Raw genomic sequence first — 19022 nt, forward strand, 5'->3', positions numbered from 1 at the left:
AAACTATACAACTTCTATCACGAGAACCTGACAATTCATAATTGTTAAAATGATTAAACAAAAATTTGACTTCTTAACTTAACAACTTACATTTGTTAAAAATAATAAACACATTAGTGTTCTAAGTATTTTTCCATTTCAAACTATATAAATAGCACATTCATGAAAAGTAAAATATCAGCTGTGTAAAAAAAAAAAAATTATAAAAAAAAAAAAAAAAAAAAAAAAAACATTACTTTTCTAAAAATGAATTAATTATTTCTTTGACATGAATCTTGAGGGAAAAAGAAAATGAAATAATCTCTGACAAGCAACAGTTTTTTGTTCTGCAGATATTTTTTTGTTTTGTTTTCTTTCTTTCTGAACCATTGCTTTTGTTGTGGACACATTTGGCTCTCATGGACAACCTTTGCAAACGAGAAAAAGAAATTTAAAACAATAAATAGAAACAAAGAAAGAATTCCGAGAAAACAGATGAGAGAAAGAGACAGGGAGTGGCCCAGAGAAAAATGAGAGGAAGAGAGTGTGCGCGAGCGGTAATACTATTCTAATCAGAAGAAAAAAGACAAGTACTTCATAAAAAAGGAGTACGGAGGTTGATTAGCAATGAGCTATAGCGCGTTTAGAAGATAACCCAAGCGGCAAAAAAATGAAAGAGACGTGTGGAAGCTACAAGGAGAAGAATCAAAGCAACAGAAGAAGCAAGTACAGAGATGAGAAAGATCCAGCTACTTGCGATCCTCCTATGCCCACCTGAGTTTCTGAGAAAAACCCATCAACCAGAGCCTTCAAAATGGGGGTGGGAAGCAGAGAAAGAGGCACAACAACCTTCTCATCTTCAGCTGCAAGCAACATCATGAGGCCCAACAACAACACCAGCGACAAAAGAGACAAAGCAATAGTTCAGTACAATGCTGACGCTGGGCTCATGGCTGAGTTTGAGCAGTCGGCTGTGTCTGGTAAGTCCTTTAACTACTCCAGATCAGTACTGCATGCTCCACAATCTGTGCCTGAAGAACAAATAACTGCATATCTGTCTAGAATCCAAAGGGGTGGTCTGATTCAGCCCTTTGGTTGTATGCTTGCTATTGAGGAACCCACTTTTAGAATTATCGGTTTTAGTGAGAATTGCTTGCAATTGTTGGGTTTAGAGAGCCAATTTGAGTCAAAAGAGTTAAGGGGTCTGATTGGGATGGATGCTAGAACCTTGTTTGGGCCTTCTTCGGGGGCTTCGTTGGCAAAAGCTGCTTCTTCTAGAGAGATTTCACTGTTAAACCCCGTTTGGGTCTACTCAAGGAATATCCAGAAGCCTTTTTACGCTATACTGCATAGAATTGATGTGGGAATTGTGATTGATTTGGAGCCTGCACCGTCAGGTGATCCTGCATTGTCCCTTGCGGGGGCAGTGCAGTCGCAGAAACTGGCTGTTCGGGCAATATCTAGGCTGCAGTCACTGCCTGGGGGAGATATTGGTGTGTTATGTGATACAGTTGTGGAGGATGTTCAGAAGCTCACTGGGTATGACAGGGTTATGGTTTATAAGTTCCATGATGATGATCATGGTGAAGTTGTATCTGAAATCAGAAGGTCAGACTTAGAACCTTACTTGGGTTTACATTATCCTGCTACAGATATCCCTCAAGCTGCTCGCTTCTTATTCAAGCAGAATCGAGTGCGGATGATTTGTGATTGCCATGCAAATGCTGTAAGGGTCGTTCAGAGTGAAGAACTGAAGCAGCCTCTTTGTTTGGTCAATTCAACACTTCGGTCACCTCATGGCTGCCACACGCAGTATATGGCTAATATGGGCTCCCTTGCCTCATTGGTGATGGCAGTTGTTATCAATGGTAATGACTTGTCGAAGCTTTGGGGGTTGGTCGTGTGCCACCACACTTCCTCCCGCTATGTTCCTTTCCCTCTTCGCTATGCTTGTGAGTTCCTCATGCAGGCATTTGGAATTCAGCTAAACATGGAGCTTCAATTGGCATCACAATTGATGGAGAAGAAAATTCTCAGGACACAAACCTTACTATGTGACATGCTGCTTCGAGATGCCCCATTTGGTATTGTGACTCAGTCTCCTAGTATCATGGATCTCGTCAAGTGTGATGGGGCTGCTTTGTATTATGGCGGGAAGTGTTGGTCATTGGGTGTAACTCCAACTGAATCACAGGTGAAAGATATTGCGGAGTGGCTGCTCACTAATCATGGAGATTCCACAGGTCTGAGTACTGACTGTTTGGCCAATGCTGGTTACCCTGGTGCTGCTTTACTGGGTGATGAAGTTTGTGGCATGGCTACTGCAAGAATCACGTCAAAGGATTTCTTGTTCTGGTTCAGGTCTCACACTGCAAAAGAAGTAAAATGGGGAGGAGCTAAGCATCATCCAGAGAATAAAGATGATAGTGAAAAAATGGACCCTAGATCGTCATTTAAAGCTTTTCTTGAAGTAGCAAAAAGTAGAAGTATGCCTTGGGATGTTTCAGAAATTAATGCCCTTCATTCTCTGCAACTTATCATGAGAGACTCATTTCAGGATATGGAGGACAACAGTTCTAAGGCATTGAATAACATTCAGCAGAATGATACTGAGATGCAGGGGATGGATGAACTCAGTTCAGTGGCATGTGAAATGGTTAGATTGATTGAGTCAGCAACAGTTCCTATTTTTGGGGTTGATTCAGCTGGTCTCATCAATGGATGGAATGGAAAAATTGCTGAATTGACAGGACTACAAGCTAGTGACGCCATGGGGAAGTCCCTGGTCAATAAAGTTGTTCATGAGGACTCACGTGGAACTGTTGAATATCTTTTACGCAGAGCTTTGCACGGTAAATCTTTTTTAACGTCATTGAACAATGACAGTCATTGAGCTTGAGTTTTACCATCTGAATCAAATGTCATAGTAAACTACATTGCATTTGTAATGTTTTGATGGTGCGTAGAGCTTGCTGATGATGCGAGTTCTATGACATATTGTCACTCATTGCGTGAAAAATCCAAATCATTTAACTAAACTCCATATTGGTTTGTCCTAATTACATGGCGTGGTTGCATGAATCAATTTGACCGTTCTATATTAACTCAGGCCATCTTGCCTTATCTCAAATCCTCAGTTCACACTCATTTTTTACTTTCATTAGTGCTTTAAGTGCCATGTTAGTAGAACCAAATGACTCTTATTGTTGAGAATTTGTCTTTGTTGCCATTCACAAACCATCGCTATCTTTAATCTGTGTTCAATTGAATGATCTGGGGCACACAAGAAACTTCTTTCTTTCTTTTTTCTTTTTTCTTTTCTTTTTTTGTGTGTATCATGGAGCATGAGTTTAAATTATATGACTGCAAAAATAAAAGTTCTTCAGGTCACCTGTCACCAGTTATTCTACCAAAATATTCGTGAAGATATGAGGGGTGCCTTGCAAATTGGAGTCTTGCATGTTTTTCTTTTTATATTGCCCATAAGTCTCTAGCCTTCAGCTTATTTTTCTTCTTCAATTTTCACTACTTTTCTCTGATAGTATAATTTTTTGTCAACTTCTATATCATCCAGGTGAGGAGGACAAAAACATTGAGTTAAGATTGAGAAACTTTGGGCTTGATCAGCAAAAGTCAATAGTTTACATTATGGCCAATACCTGCACAAGTAGGGATTACAAAAACAATATTGTTGGGGTGTGCTTTGTCGGTCAAGATATTACACGTGAGAAAGTTGTTATGGATAAGTTTATCCGCTTGCAAGGGGATTATAAGGCTATCATACAAAGTCTGAATCCATTGATTCCACCCATATTTGCTTCCGATGAGAATGCCTGCTGCTCAGAATGGAATGCAGCCATGGAAAAGCTAACTGGTTGTAGGAGAGAAGAAGTCATGGGTAAAATGCTTCCTGGGGAAATCTTTGGAGGTTTCTGTCGGCTGAAAGGTCAAGATACACTAACTAAGTTCATGATTTTATTATATCGAGGAATTAGTGGTCAAGATACCGAGAAGTTCCCTTTTGGGTTTTTTGATAAAAATGGAAAATTTGTGGAGGTATTCTTAACAGCAAACAAGAGGACTGATGCAGGTGGCAATGTAGTTGGCTGTTTCTGCTTCTTACAAATTATTGTGCCTGACCTGCAACAGGCCTTAGAAGGGCGCAGGGAAGAGGATAGAGAAGGATTTTCAAAATTGGAGTTGGCTTACATACGACAAGAGATGAAAAATCCTCTAAATGGTATTCGCTTTACCCACAGACTCCTCGAAAATACATCTGTTTCAGAACATCAGAAGCAATTTCTTGACACTAGTGATGCATGTGAAAGACAGATCAAGACAATCATCGAGGATTTGGATTTCAGAAGTATAGAGGAAGGGTAAGTCTTCTCATTATAGGCCCATGACATGCATATTTTTACATCGTAAGTTCTAAAGCAAATAAATTGTTTCTAATAATTGTTAAAGAAGAGATGGTAGCACCTTATGCATAATTTCATTGATTTCAGAGCATCTACATGTCTGATAATTAAGGTCAGAGGAATACATACTTGAATTTGAGGAAATTGTATACAGTTGAGTTTCATATATCAACCCTCCCTCCTCTCCTCCAAAAGTAAAAAAAGGTGACAAGAAAATAAGAACCCTGGTTGAGAGGATCAGGGAATTGAAATCAGTATTGTACTTCTTCAGACCCCTTTGTTTTGGACCAGATTTCAAGCTCCCACGCCTTAAGAAATATGACTACATATTTAACATAAGAAAAGCTAACCAAATTTGTTCTTCCTTATTCCTAGTTCGTTTATGGTTGAGATTTGTCTTTTCATTAACACTAATTTCTTTCATGACGTAAATTGCTTCTCTTTTTTCTTTTACTTAGTGTTGTTATCTTTAGAAATACTTTCCTCCTTTGATTATAAATAGTTGTTATCTCATCATTTTTTTCCTCAAACTATTATTACAGTAATCACACACCTTGAAACCACTCAATAGACACCCCACATTAGTCATTGTTTGCCCTGATGGTGAACCACTGCAACAATTACTCTTAATTGTCCAATATCTTATCCTGGTTACAGCAGTAGCTCGCAGCTAAACATGGAAGAGTTTTTCTTGGGAAATGTTTTGGATGCCATTGTGAGTCAAGTCATGATCTTGCTGAGAGAAAGGAAGTTACAGCTTTTTCATGAGGTTCCAGAAGAAATCAAAACACTATCCCTATATGGCGATAAAATTAGGCTTCAGCTGGTTTTGGCAGATTTCTTGCTTAATGTGGTGCATCATGCACCTTCTCCTGATGGCTGGGTGCAGATCAAAATTTCACCTGGTCTGAAGCTTATACAGGATGGCAATGAATTTATCCGTTTACAATTCAGGTACCCCAACCACAACTAAGTTCATTTATGAACATTTCATTTGATGCTAGGTTCATTGCATTATAAACTACTTGTTGAGTTGAGTTACTATATGACCTTTTAAGGAGTTGCAACTCTCATCATATTATCCATTTAATCCAATTTCTCCATTTTAAATTACTTAAATGTATTTCTAAATATATTTCATTGTAAGAACAGAAAGGGATGGAGACATCACTTACATGTTTAGGCCTCACATTCAAGATATGTCTAGCCAAAAACAATTTGTATCTTGTCATTGTCAAAATAGAAGTCTTGTGACTCATGTACCCATCTCAGATGATTTATTATTATTATTATTATTATTATTATTATTATGAATAATAACCATCTCAGATGATAATAATCCTCACCTAGTTTATGATTCATATTGTCAATTGGGAGCCTTTGGTTTGCCCATCCTTTCAGTTCATTGAGGTAGCATGGCCTCAATGTCTTTCAGTTTAATGTGCCTGTGCGAAACTCCATGCAATATCTGAGGATTGCAAAAACAGATTCAGATATTCTTTCAAATCATATAGGAAAATCATAATGTTTCTGTTACATTTAAAAGTAAGAACACAACAGTAATGCAGGAAATCCAAGAAAGTCAAAAAGGGGTTTCTTGCCTAATAGCAAAGCAGCAAGAGTGTTGTGCAGTAACTGAAGGAAACCTGTCATTGAGGGCCAAAATTACCGGACATTTTTTATATACATTTCATTACTTATAAAAAAAAAAAAAAAAAAAAAAAAAAAAAAAAATGCAAGAAAACACCCTTTTTATAACTTACCTTACACCAGTTCCACCAAAACTACTCCTTTTCAATTTTGTTATCTTACTTTATTTACTAGAACTATCCTTCACACGTAAGATCTCGTAAGTCCATTTACTCCAAAAGTTAGGCTGTGTCTGCATTGAGAAATTAGGTTGTGTCTCCTTTACCTTTGCCTTTCCCAATTATGATTGGCTTCAGACTGTAACGTCATGGTTTCATTTTTCTGATTTTGCTTGTCCCCTTTAGTGTTATGAATCCTCATTGACTACCTTCGCAGAAACAGTAAGACTGCTTTTAAGATATTGAGAAAATGTGCTCGACTCTTTTTGTCTCTTTTTTTTTTTGGAGGTGGGGGGGGAGTCAGGTATTGGATATACATTGTTAACTAGTTCTCATGCATCAATCTTCAGATATATTTTAGTTCCTGTTAAAAACTTCAAAATGAGATTCTCTATTAAACCTTATTGCCTTTTTTATTCACCAAAGCTTCAAACTGAATAATCCATCATGCACATGATACTCAATTTAGCTCCAAGCGGGAAAGCAATAGACAAAACTCCTAACATTACATTTCATGCTTTTCCATGTTATCTTTTAGACTGCTTTATGCAATGATAACCTTGTATCTGTGCTTTTTCATCTCATGTTTCCCTACGGTTTTTATCATAATCACTATGAAAGAAATAAGATTCATGCAGACTGAAATTTCATTTTTATGTGCATGTAGAATGACTCACCCTGGTCAAGGCCTTCCTTCTTCTCTTATCCAAGACATGTTTGAGGGAGGAAACCAGTGGACAACACAGGAAGGCTTAGGTCTCAACTTCTCTCGGAAACTTCTCAACAGGATGAATGGTCAGGTTCATTATGTTAGAGAGCATAATGAATGTTTTTTCCTCATTGACCTTGAACTTAAACAAGCAAAGAAAGTTAAAGAGGGTAACAGGCAGTTAAAAGCAGGATGACTCAACTTTCCAGAACCACTCTTAAAAAGAGTCGGGAAGATTATCTGCGCAGGCACCTCAATTATGGCTATCTGTGTCAAGAAAATTCTGGTAAGACCCTTCATGGTTTGTCAAAAATTACTCCTTCCAGGTGATTGGTTTTGACTTCTGAGCTTATCCATTTGCCATTCTAACTGTTTCTTCATTACATGCTGCCAAATATGTGTAAAATTTTAGTGTTACTATGTGAATATATATATATATTCTCCTGTCTAAATAAATGTTTAGGTGGCAATGTGTCAGATTTATCATTCGAGGAGTGTAGTATGAATGTCTGTTAAAGTTTCTGGATTTTACTGGTGCATATAATTGTTTGCCTATACAGCCCTTCTTTTAAAGAATCTGGTTGTAATCTTCACAAATTGTGCAAGTCTTTTAGCATCAAAGCTTCTTTTTGTTATCGTCTTCAGGCTATTCATTTTGAGCAGTTGCAATCGTTGTCAGAGGGTGGTGAATGGTACCTTTAGATCATGATATCAACTGTCCTCTGGGGAAGAAAGCAAAGAACAATATCAATATTCAAAAATTACACGATGATAAAATAAAAAGAATTTGTTCCAGTGATTGTAAATTGGGAGACTAATTACTCAACAACCACAAGCATAGGTTGACTTTATCTGAATGGGTATTATTGTCATTTTGGGTCGCGTACATTGCACATGAACTATTTTTTGTGGGATTTAAGAAAGAACCCTAAAGGAGTTCAAATGAAAAGGCTTGGTAGATTGGTGGGGTTCATTGCATCTTTTGAAATTTAAATTGAGTAATAGTTTTGGGGAGGCGAGAAGCAATCTCCCATTAAATTTACAGTTACATAAAAGTTACACTCTTGATGTAATTGTTTCGGGAACCAACGTAGGTATGGAAAGTAGTAACTATGTGGAAGAACATTGTGTTTCAGGGATCAGGATTTCCTACAATTTTAAAGAAATTTGAGATTCTAAAAATTTATTTGAAATTGAGTCGTTTTTTACATTGAAATGACGTGAAAAATGTTACATATTAAAGATATTACATGTTAATAATGAAAATAAAAAAATAAAATCATTCCAAAAGGTTTTTTCTTTACTTTTGAAAAGACGCTTCTTTTTTACTAAATCGAAAGACCATTTTTTACTCAAAGCTTTTATACGACAAAGTGTAAGAAAAAATCTTTTGGAGTGAATTTTTTTTTTTTCGGTTTCATTGTTAACATGCGATATCTTTTAATACATAGCATTTTTCACGTCTTTTCGACGTAAAAAAACAGCTTGATTTCAACGAAATTTGAGAATATCGAATTTCTTTGAAATTGTAAGGGATCCTTGCCCGTGTTTCAGACAGCATAAACAAAAATCTCGTAGAACCAAAATCCAAAAAAATAATAATAAATAAATAAATAAAACCCATATAAGATCAGTTGGAGGGTTTCTTCTTCAACACATTTCTTTACACAGTTGAGTCAGTAATGTGGCTCTGTACCCAGGCAACGCTTCTGTTTATTTTTGAACGCTGTAGGAAAAGGCAAGCATGAATTATAGCAGCAACAGACTGTACAATGTCATGTTAAAGATACATGCTAGTTTCCATTTCAGGAATACCAAATACACAAGATTGAAACTCCCAAAAAAAAGAATTCTCTGTTTTTCTCCCCACTATACAATTTTGTGGCCCATGTTAAATCGCCAACCCTCAAAAAACTGTCAACACTTTCTTACCCATATAAACATCATATATGCAGCAGATTAACAAGTTATCCAACCCCAAATGACGAGCAAAAACGAGGCGAAATCAGGCACATTTGCCATAATTCAAGTTCACTCGTACTTCACCTTTGCTCCTTCCTCATACATCATCAAGCTATTGCACATCACCAAAATGCTTCTGCAGCTTCTTCCATTGCTTTCTAGCAAAATTAGGGAAGTACTACGATACAAAATTTCCATGCCTCTTTTTTTTTTCTTTTTTTTTTTTCTCTTTTTCGTCTACGGGATTCGTTCGTTCCTAAAAATATATACACTTTGATTATATACGCAAAAGTTAGCATTCGCGGCCACCATCAGTTTGGGCAGAGCACGATCTGCATCGGACACTGTTAACAATTCTCTGGCCTCTCACAAGAGCCATCCTTTGTTGGGCTTCCTGAATACTCAACCGAGTACAGATCGTTTGGCTTGAGGGCCTGGATGTTCAGACTGTTGGAGGGAAGATGTTCCAGAATGATCTACATAGAAACATTTGAATAAATGATCAGCAAAAGCCATTATCTACCTCGACCAATTAGAGCACACTGCCGGTGCTTATTGAAATTGATTTACTGAGGATTATCAATTAGTCATATCACTTGAGTAGAGACTTGAAAGAAAGATATATCAAGGAAATTCCAGCAAGCTACAAATTTTAGAAACTTAAAAGAGTTCCATGAGTCAAGACTGATATCACTATAATTAAGCACAATCCAATTGCCTTTTATGCAGTTATTACTTTTATTACCTGATCACCAGCCTCTGAACCCTCTGAGTGAAAGAGGATCGGGCGGCAGCGCTTATCTTCATTCATCAAGCTTGAATTCTGGAAATGAGTGACAAGGGCTGCCTTTCCCTGGATTCGAGCATATGCCAAGGAAGCAACCTTCTCACTATTAAACTTCTCCCACTTCTTCCCATTAAATGCCTGCATAAAATTAGAAACATTAAAGAGATCTACCATTTGTCTATCAGTACTTCATTCACTGGGAAGCCCTTATTAGTTAATAGCAAGCAAAGACAACATCAGTTGGTACACCAAAACAAATATTTAGAGGTAAAAGAAATGGGAGGAGGCCTTGATAAAGAGAGAACCCAAGGAAGGAACTGATCCCAAAACCCTTAAAAAGAGCATAAAATATAAAACCTCATAGAATGGAATAATGTGAGAAGGAGACAGCATATTGATAAATGCATAGCCCACATTGCATTTATTCTGCACCAACAAAAAGGAATGCCAATCAGTTCCAATTGAAGAAGAATTGATGACTACACTTCAGAATATAAACTAAAAAGTATTTTTAAAACTTCTTCAGAACGCCAAATATAATTACCTTGAAATCAATCGGCAGATAGAGGAAATCATAAGTACCCCTGTGGTTTTCATCAATAGCAGCTAGCAACATTTTCGAGGTGTATCTGTAGGTCAATAACAATACAAAAGTCATTATGACTAGGCATCCAGTAATGTAAATATACAGCTGTCAATTACAGATGACAAATCATAAGAGGTAAGTCTTACTTATTTGGGATATTTTTTATCATTAAAGTTGTTCGAGTATCTTCCCCACTTTTAATCTTATCTAAGTCAAGCTGAAACTGTTTCTTGCTATCAACTTGGTTTTCAACCCTTCTGCTCCGCCCACGCTCAGTCAAACCCTCCATACTGGTCGGTGACAGTCCCGGGTATGGGCCATTACCTAAAAACACAGGGCTAAGCCTGGGCGAGGACCGCATCCTGAAATTTGATGAACCATTTTCAGATATACTCCCTGGTATACTAATGCCAGGGTTAATTGCAGCACGAGCACCCATATTTGCCATAAAATTTCCATCATTAGGGCCCAAACCCATGCCTCCATAAGCAACAGGACTCATAAATGAAGTTTCTGGTGACTCCACAAAGAAACCAAAGTGCCTGTCAAGAGGAACACCAGATGGAGCGGATCCAACATGATGATGGTTATGTGGATGGGATGAGCCAAGCAAAGTGCCGTGCAAGCCAGAGTAGGGAAAGGCATGGCCCTTGCCATTAGATGTATATGGATGTCCCACAGATGGTCTTGGCCAAGCTGAAGAATTGGTGTGCTCTGAGTATGGATTTGGACTTCCCCAAAGAAACTGCTGCCCAGATAATGTTTCCACGCCAGATCCATTTGAATTTGAAGTGCCAAATGAGGATATTGCTTGATTGTACTGGCCCAACTTGGGCTCTGGGAATGAATGCGACTGTTGCAAGGGAGCTCCGTAGGCTGAACTTGTACTGTTAAATAGGTGGTCCGCATGGCTACCCCTTCCTAGGTCCTTGCCAATAGGAGCAATCTTTACAGAGTTTGATAGTTGAGGATGCAGAATTGAAGCCAATCCAGGCAAATGATTGCCAGTTGTTGGGCTCATGGTACTATAACCAGGGGATTTACTAATAGGTGGCATAGAATTATGTTCAATAGAGCCATTAAACTGTGCCCAGTTACCTGTCATGAACATTGCTTCAACCTCAGCTTGTCAGGGAAATAGCAGTTAAAAAAAAGAAACAGGATCGAGAAATCACTAACTCAAACTGCATATGCACAAGACTACTCTGATCTAAAAAAAGTATCACAAAGGACCTACCAGGGGGAGAGTTGGCAATTGGTGAACCCACTTGATGCCGAAAACTCCGAGATTCATCTTGTTCAAGCTCTTGATTCAGTTGCAACATCAAGCTAAAAATACAACAAATGATAACATCAATCATCTGCATATTTCACTAATAATAAAGCAAGAAAATTAAAGGGAAAAGATTCTTCAAAAATAAAACATTAGCAATCAGGATGATCTGAGTTTAATAATCCAAGTACCCGATGAAAACAATGCCAATGATACTTGGCAGGAAACACCAAGAGTTAATACAAAAGAGATTACTGCACTCCCATGACAACAATAGTTCTTACTTCCAACAGTTTCCACATCTTAACTGTTTACTCGTCTCTTTTTAGAGGGATGTTCAATGTATCCAAGAAATGAAATCTCACTATGTGCAAAGACAAGAAACAAAAACCCGAATATTGTGTATAAGTTATTCCGTCCAAACAGAGCAGCTGCAACTTGAATGTAGAGTTTGATGGGTGACCTCAACTACCAGAGTTTGATTCCCAAAAAAGAGCAATTATTTTTTGCACCCAATTAGTGCTAGACAATTGTTACAGAAAACGAAGCGGGGAACTGCTTTCTAGAAAGTAAAGAAAAATGACTCTTATATGAAAATCACTACTTTCGACAGGTTATAACATTCAAAATGTGAAAATCAAGCATATTAGAAAACGCACTTTCGACGAGCTCCACCAGGACGGCTAGGTTCAAGCTTTATGCGTTTACCAGCTATGTCACTTCTATTTAATGACTTAAGTGCTGCTTCTGCGGCTCTAACATCGTAAAATTCAATAAACTTATGATGCCTCTTGTGTGGTGTTTCCCTTATCTGCTTTGTACATTAAGTACCAAATTGCACAGAGGTTAACCATAAATGCAGAAGAAATGCCTGAATGAAAATGAGGAAAACAACAATCTGAAAATGTAAACCTATCACCTCTTTGACCTCGCCATAAGCCCCAAATATTTGACGGAGATCTTCATTTGAAACTGATGGATCCAAATTAAAAACTACCAAAGTTCCTTGATTAATATCCTTGTCTGATGGATTATCCTGGTGTGATGCAACAAAACAATGAATGATATGATGATCAAAATCATATCAACAAATAAGTAGAATTAGGACTTGGAAAGGTATTAAAACCTTTGGAATTGAGAAGTGAATGTCAAGTTTCCTCCGTCGCAGTGGCTTGTTTTGTAATGCACGCATGGCAGTTCGAGCAGCACGAATATCATAATAAGATATCATCACAAAACCCCTATGTTTACATGCAGTATACAGAGTTCTGATATCGCCGTATTGCTACAAAAACAATAATAAGAACGAAATAAAAATAACTTGATTTAGTACCATAATTTATATAGCAAAGGCACAGAAGTATTAGCACTCAGCTAAAGAAGAATAACAATATCCTGAATCGAAACTCAGACCTAACTAACCAGTGCTGCACCCAACATTAGAGGTCGTAAGTTGAGTAACAAGGCCCAACAATTTAGGAAACTGCTTATAAATTTAAATGCTAGCAAGTAATGAAGGAAAACATACTTTGATCAACCAATGTTAAATTTCTTTCGGCAGAAATAACAATCGAAGTTGAAAAATCATAGTTTGAGTCAGATTAATCAGAGTTTAGTAATTATGCTTTTTTTTTCCCTATGTTTCACATGTAACGCATCTGATCATGCTGAATTCCATGGAAATGACTTCCCAAATGAGGCAAAACAAACACTGGGTGTTGCACAACTGCAAATATGCCATGTCGAACAAGGTAAATACAGCCAAATACTTTGCAAAAGCATGCCATGCATGGTTGATATAAGAGGTAGATGAGGACCCACAAACCCGATAAAGGGAAGTTAGCAGTGAAATTGATGGCCATGTGTGATAGAGCAGGAAAACTAACAAATAATGACTTATGGCCCCCATTTTATGTTACCCAAACCCTTCACTATATACCCATGTCAACGCAAGACATAAGGGCATGAGAACCTAGAGACTTCAAGATGGTAGAAAGTTTTTTGAAAAAAAAAAAAACGAAGTGCAATTCTAACAGTTAATCAATTTCTGCACTCAACACCCTACCCAAGTCCTTAGTATTTCAAAATCAGGATGTGCATCTTGCACTTGGACAAAATTGCAGCAAAACCATGTAAAACAGAGATATAGGCAGAGTGAATGAACAATTATATCACTAGGAATGAAGAGACATGAAAAAGGCTCATTAAATCTATTGAATGGCAAAACACATTCTGTATTTTTATTTCATTTCCTTACTATTATGTTTTTCTAGTTGGGGGGAGATGGAGGGGCAGGGGAGATGATTAGCAGCTCATGCTGAAAATAGTTCAAACCTAAGAACTATAGACACCACAAGAAATCCATCAAAAAGGCTTCAAGCAATGAAATCATGGAAAATCGACCCACTAATGAAATCAACAAAGTTTCAGGTGCAAGATCAAGTTCTTTTTTGGATGAGCATGTGAAACATCAAATTTTATTCATTAAGCATATCCAACTATGAATTAACAGTTCTAAATCAGAGGAAAGAAACTGTCTCAAATCATGATAAAACAAAAACAGATACTACAAGTAATACGAAGAGGAGATCACCCTAATTACCTCAAAGAGAGCTCTTAGTTCTGAATCCTCAACATTACTATTAATATTCCGAACAAATAATGTTCTGGAAGGATGTTCACCATATGGGTGCTCTCCAGCAACAGCTCCCACGCCATTTGGAATAGCAAAGTGAGGTATACCATTCCCAACAACACCATCAGATAAATTTATCTTTGACATACCCATGCTCAAGCTCTCCTGTGGATCAGTTTCCAACTCCATACCTCCTCCACTACCAAAGAAATCATACTCTCCCAAGTCCTCCAGTGAACCAGGCAACCCACTTAGGTCAAAATCATCCATTATGCCAGCTAAAAGCTCCTCCTCATCATCAGGAAGCAAGCTTCCAATTGCATGAGTTTCAAGATCTTCAAGTGAATCATTACCCTCCACATCTAGGTCAAGTTTCTTTAAGCCAGAAGGGGCATAATCCACAGGGTGACAACCATGTTCTGTTTCATTCAAGTTCACTGCATGTTGGAAAAATCAAGTAAGAATTCACATAATGAAACCGCATACTATAAGAAATCACCAACACCTACATTTTTCATGAGGAAGAACAGGCAATGAACTTGAGAAAAGGGTAGCATCACTTGAGGCATAGTAAGCATCAGATCCAGATAAAGTCCCCCATGCACCACTTCCTGCCTCCCTAGGAATATTTATTGGTGGAATCTTTGTAGGACCTATCACAAATAGTTCACAAGACTTGTCCATCAGATATTGTACTTGATCTACTCTCCGCATAACATAACAAACAATTTTAGAAAGTTACCTGAAGAGAAATGGTTTGAAAACTGCTTCATTGCATCACCTTTCTGCTTAAAACACAATGAGCAAAGTTAACTGAGTGTCAACTTCTGCAATTAACTAAATAAATAAATGATACTCAGAACTTAAAAAGCTAATAATTAAACTATTGCTGAGACTAGCTAGGAAGACAAGATCTCAGATCCTTTGGGAAATGCAAAGCAAAGCTAGTACAAGAAGCCGCCACACATGATGAACTCTTGGTGTACTCAACCACCATGATTAATAGCAGCACACTTGGAGATGCAGAAAACTCGGCAAGTATGAAGGCTATGGAAATTTTAAGGTGCAACTGAGTAGAAAGAATAAATTAACAAATCCATATTAATGTCAGGGCTCATATAAAACTCCAAAGACCAAACAGAAATTAAAAATAATAAAACTACCACAAAGACCACATATTCACTCATAAATTAATATACTCCAGCGTGCCAAATTCCAGGTTTCTTTTTTTCAACTGAATACTTAAAATTATTTTAAGCATCTGTTATTCGTGCTACTATCTCAATAAAAAGGGCCATTGCGCATTCTAAACCCTAATAACAAAATCCTAGAACTACAAGTGCAAGAAAACCAATCTAGCGATACAGAAATTACAAGAAAAACACAATAGTTCTCTATCTTAAAAAACCCCAAACACGACAAAGGAATGCCACTTTTATATAAAATATAATTACATTCAAGCATAACTTTCAAAAAACTCTTCTACAAAGCCCAACAATGTGAATTGCTTAAGTTTGTGTGAGGATGACGCGCCTCAAACTAGTTTCAGGATTCCAGCTCTGAAACACTCGATTTTATTGTTTCTGCCATGGAATTAACTTCACTTATCAGGGTGTGTAACAAAAAAAGTAAAACTCCAGCTCTTATTTAAAGTAACCAAGAAATAGAATTGGCACCAAGAACCCACCAAATTCAGTTCCGCACAATATTTCCATACAACCGAATTGCACATAAGCACGCTACTCCAAATATCGACAATGCATCAAATTGAAGCTTTACATCCATAGAGGTTTCCAGTTCAGGGTTTGGTAATGGAATTTTATAGTCATTTACAAGTGGCTATGTATGAAATCTAAAAAGACTCTAACAGTACCAGATGATTACAGCCATGTGTACCCCAGATACATTCAGCCAACACTAACACATAGATAGCAAATACTTCACCCCCCCAAAATATATATATACACAATAAAAAAAACAACCATAAAACATAAAACAAATATGTCTTGAGTGTGTGGCATGTATGTGTAACAAGCACACGCACACACCAAATAGTTGTAAGGTAACCACCGAAGTTCACAGTTTCGCAAATAACTGTTATAGCAAAGTAAGTGATCAAAACTACCAAACAGACCCAACAACAAAAACCCAACCTTCCATTCGACCAACAAGGTAAAGCAAAATCCAAAACAAATAAAAAAGCAGATTCTAAAAAATCTGAGCAAAATCTACCATCCCAGCAAGTACTTCCGGAACCCAAAAAACAAAAACATCGAATTTAAAACAAGAAACGCACTTTCCAAACCAATTCGATCAATCCCACGAAACAAATTCACAGCAACAAAAATTTCGCATTGACCCAAAAGAGAGAAAGAGTAATTACCTCAAAGAGGTACCGACCCAGCCAACCCTAGAGCCTTACAGAGGAGATAGATTGTCTCAAAGAAAAAGAAGAAGAACAAAAAAAAAAACTCTTCACGATCAGAGAGAGAGGAATGCAAGTCTTTTGCTAGTACTTGCGCTTGTTTCTCTCTCTAGCCCAATGGGTTTGTTTGTGAGAGAAATAAAGAGCCTGACGATGATTGGACGAGAGGAGTGAAAAGAAGCAGAGAATGATTGAGAGAGAGAGAGAGAGAGAGAGAGAGAGTTTGGTTTCTGAGAAGAGAATGGTGGGTGATTCAACTCTATTTAAATTGCTTTTGGTGTCCAAAAACAACAAAATTTTAATTATTGAATAATAAAATAATAATAATAATAATAATAAGAAAAAAATTGGATTTGGATAAATCCTTACCTGGAAGGTGACCCTGGGCATTGACTTAATTGCATCTGGTGAATATGCCTTTGGTTCATGGGATTATGGTAATTCTGACCAAAAAAGAGGGACATTAATGGGTTTTGGAAAGAGATAAAGGAGGATAATATTAGGCCACGTCAGCAAAAACAAGAGATGTGAAAGATTTAAAAGGCTGCAATTACCCTGTTTATGATTGCACTTTGGATTACTTGGAAAATAAAAAAATAAAAAATAAAAACTATTTCTTTAATTATTAATTATAGCACTTTGAAGAACATTGCACGACAAGACACCCACATTGCCACATAGGACAAATTCTCCATTGGGCAACCAAGTCCGCTCATACAAGCATGCCTGACTTCATGCGCTTTCTTCAATCCTTAATTATTCAACAACCTAAAATAAAATCATATTCTAAAATCATATATATATATATATATATATATATATATATTATGATGAGAAAACTGGACTACAAGCCTGAGAAAGGGTCAAATTGAACGAGCTCCAAACCAAGTGATGAAGATCAACTTAGAGGAACAAGAAATGCTTCTTCTTTTTTGTCTTTTTTTTATTATTATTTTTTGCTGATGCGGTATAGTCAATTTATTATTATTTTTTTTTCATTTTAATTAAAATTGATATAAGTGTAGATTAACAATGACACCTCGGAAAATAAAAATAAGAAAATGATGGGAGAAAGATGTGTTTGCTTAAATAAAGACAAGAATTTCTACTGAAAGAATGTAGGAATTGTAGTAGTGAGATAATTACGCCATGATTTCAATCCATCTTAAATTCAATCCGGGCTTTTATATAAGGAAATGTCATATTATCGTTCCAAGTGCTTAAATACTCATTTACTCGGTTTAAAAAATCCTAGCTCTCCTTTTAAAGCATTATGCAATTCATTTGTTGATTCGAGCATAGGAGTGTTCTCCACTAACAAGTTCCGACAAGTTTTCGCCCATTTTCTGTAAGGAGCTCAGTAGGGATGTCGACACATGGCTATTAATAAATAAAGAGCCAGAGTATAATGACATCTGGCAGTACACGTGGTAGTCTAGTATGCATCTTATGTAGCTTTATCTTGCGTTTCTTTTGTAGCTAAGTGAATAACGATGTCGTTTTACTAATTGGATGTATGAGTAGTTTTTCTGTTATTTCGTGGGCGGGAGTTTGGTAGTCTATTAGGTAGGAGAAACAAAGAAAGAAAGAGTATTCAATTGGTTGTATATATAGAATATGGAGGTTTTGATTCTTCGAATTGCCAAATTTCAGTAAACTCTCATTGTTCTTCCATTTATTCCTCTTTCCATTCCATTTCCATTACAAATTCCTTAATTTGTAATGGTCAAATATTGTTTTATTGTTTTTCAAATACCGACAAGACATTTTATAAATATTGTTTTTCAAATACTAAATTTTACTAAGATTTTATTCAACTTTTTCTAATTTTGTTTCAGGTTTTTAAAACTATCCAAATATAATTTCAAAAAAATAAATTTTCTCGATATTCGTATTTTTCAAAAAATCGCACACCTAAACGAGCCTTACTATTTTCCTTTGTGAACAAAATGTTACACTAGGGCCTCGTTTGGTTTGCGGATTAGACCCATGGAAAGGAATAACTATTCCTATTGAATAGCTATTCCTTTGTTTGGTTGTATATTATTTAAGGGAATAGTTATTCCCATGGAATAGCTATTCCCTTACGAAGAGGAATAGGTATTCCACTCAAAAAGGAGTGGAATACCTATTCCTTTCCTGTAGGAATAAATAAAATTCGTCTTTTGCCCAAAAACCCCAACCCTCTCAACATCCAAGTCTTTTATCCCTCTCTCTCTCTCTGTTTCTCAACTCATGGTGTATTTGGATACGAAATTTTGAAAATAAAATATAATTCTGATTCTACTTTTTTCAAAAATAAATCATATTTTATTCAACTTTTTCAAAAACAAATCATATTTTATTCAACTTTTTATAAACAAATCATATTTTATTCAATTTTTTTTTATTCTAAAAAGTCAAATCTCAAAATTCGCAAACAGAATAAGAATTTAAT

At 36.6% G+C, this 19022-nt stretch overlaps 2 protein-coding genes across 6 annotated transcripts; one reads left to right on the forward strand and one right to left on the reverse strand.

Moving 5' to 3' along the window:
* The first annotated feature begins 460 nt into the window (after window positions 1-460).
* LOC133868032 (phytochrome E) lies at window positions 461-7553 on the forward strand. Of its 2 annotated transcripts, none has more exons than XM_062304828.1 (4): window positions 461-2831; window positions 3554-4358; window positions 5058-5354; window positions 6876-7553. In XM_062304828.1, the coding sequence occupies exons 1-4, from the start codon at window positions 794-796 to the stop codon at window positions 7111-7113; spliced, it is 3378 nt and encodes a 1125-aa protein (XP_062160812.1). In that variant the 5' UTR covers window positions 461-793; the 3' UTR covers window positions 7114-7553. The 2 variants fall into 2 exon arrangements, with proteins under 2 accessions (XP_062160812.1, XP_062160813.1); XM_062304829.1 differs by having other exon boundaries at window positions 462-2831; window positions 5061-5354.
* A 950-nt stretch (window positions 7554-8503) lies between these two features.
* LOC133867902 (protein MEI2-like 5) lies at window positions 8504-16802 on the reverse strand. 4 transcript variants are annotated; one of them, XM_062304671.1, is made up of 14 exons: window positions 16544-16802; window positions 15694-15743; window positions 14903-14945; window positions 14670-14813; window positions 14128-14597; window positions 12652-12810; window positions 12445-12561; window positions 12185-12336; window positions 11490-11581; window positions 10399-11365; window positions 10211-10295; window positions 10024-10092; window positions 9625-9804; window positions 8504-9355 (listed from the first exon to the last, which is right to left on the reverse strand). In XM_062304671.1, the coding sequence occupies exons 3-14, from the start codon at window positions 14931-14933 to the stop codon at window positions 9227-9229; spliced, it is 2595 nt and encodes an 864-aa protein (XP_062160655.1). In that variant the 5' UTR covers window positions 14934-14945; window positions 15694-15743; window positions 16544-16802; the 3' UTR covers window positions 8504-9226. The 4 variants fall into 4 exon arrangements, with proteins under 4 accessions (XP_062160655.1, XP_062160654.1, XP_062160656.1 ...); XM_062304670.1 differs by lacking the exon at window positions 15694-15743; XM_062304672.1 differs by lacking the exon at window positions 15694-15743 and having other exon boundaries at window positions 14903-14948.
* Between the last annotated feature and the right edge of the window lie 2220 nt (window positions 16803-19022).

Source organism: Alnus glutinosa, chromosome 5, assembly GCF_958979055.1.
Source record: "Alnus glutinosa chromosome 5, dhAlnGlut1.1, whole genome shotgun sequence".
Classification (NCBI taxonomy): domain Eukaryota; kingdom Viridiplantae; phylum Streptophyta; class Magnoliopsida; order Fagales; family Betulaceae; genus Alnus; species Alnus glutinosa.

Bases quoted from the DNA above. Each gene is read 5' to 3' on its own strand.
- LOC133868032 (XM_062304828.1), top strand. From the start codon at position 794: ATGGGGGTGGGAAGCAGAGAAAGAGGCACAACAACCTTCTCATCTTCA. The intron at 2,832-3,553 runs GTAAATCTTTTT...TATATCATCCAG, and splicing joins TTTACGCAGAGCTTTGCACG to GTGAGGAGGACAAAAACATT. The intron at 5,355-6,875 runs GTACCCCAACCA...ATGTGCATGTAG, and splicing joins TTTATCCGTTTACAATTCAG to AATGACTCACCCTGGTCAAG.
- LOC133867902 (XM_062304670.1), bottom strand. From the start codon at position 14,933: ATGAAGCAGTTTTCAAACCATTTCTCTTCAG. The intron at 10,296-10,398 runs GTAAGACTTACC...ATTGACCTACAG, and splicing joins ATAAAAAATATCCCAAATAA to ATACACCTCGAAAATGTTGC. The intron at 9,805-10,023 runs GTTTTATATTTT...AATTTTATGCAG, and splicing joins ACATTATTCCATTCTATGAG to GCATTTAATGGGAAGAAGTG.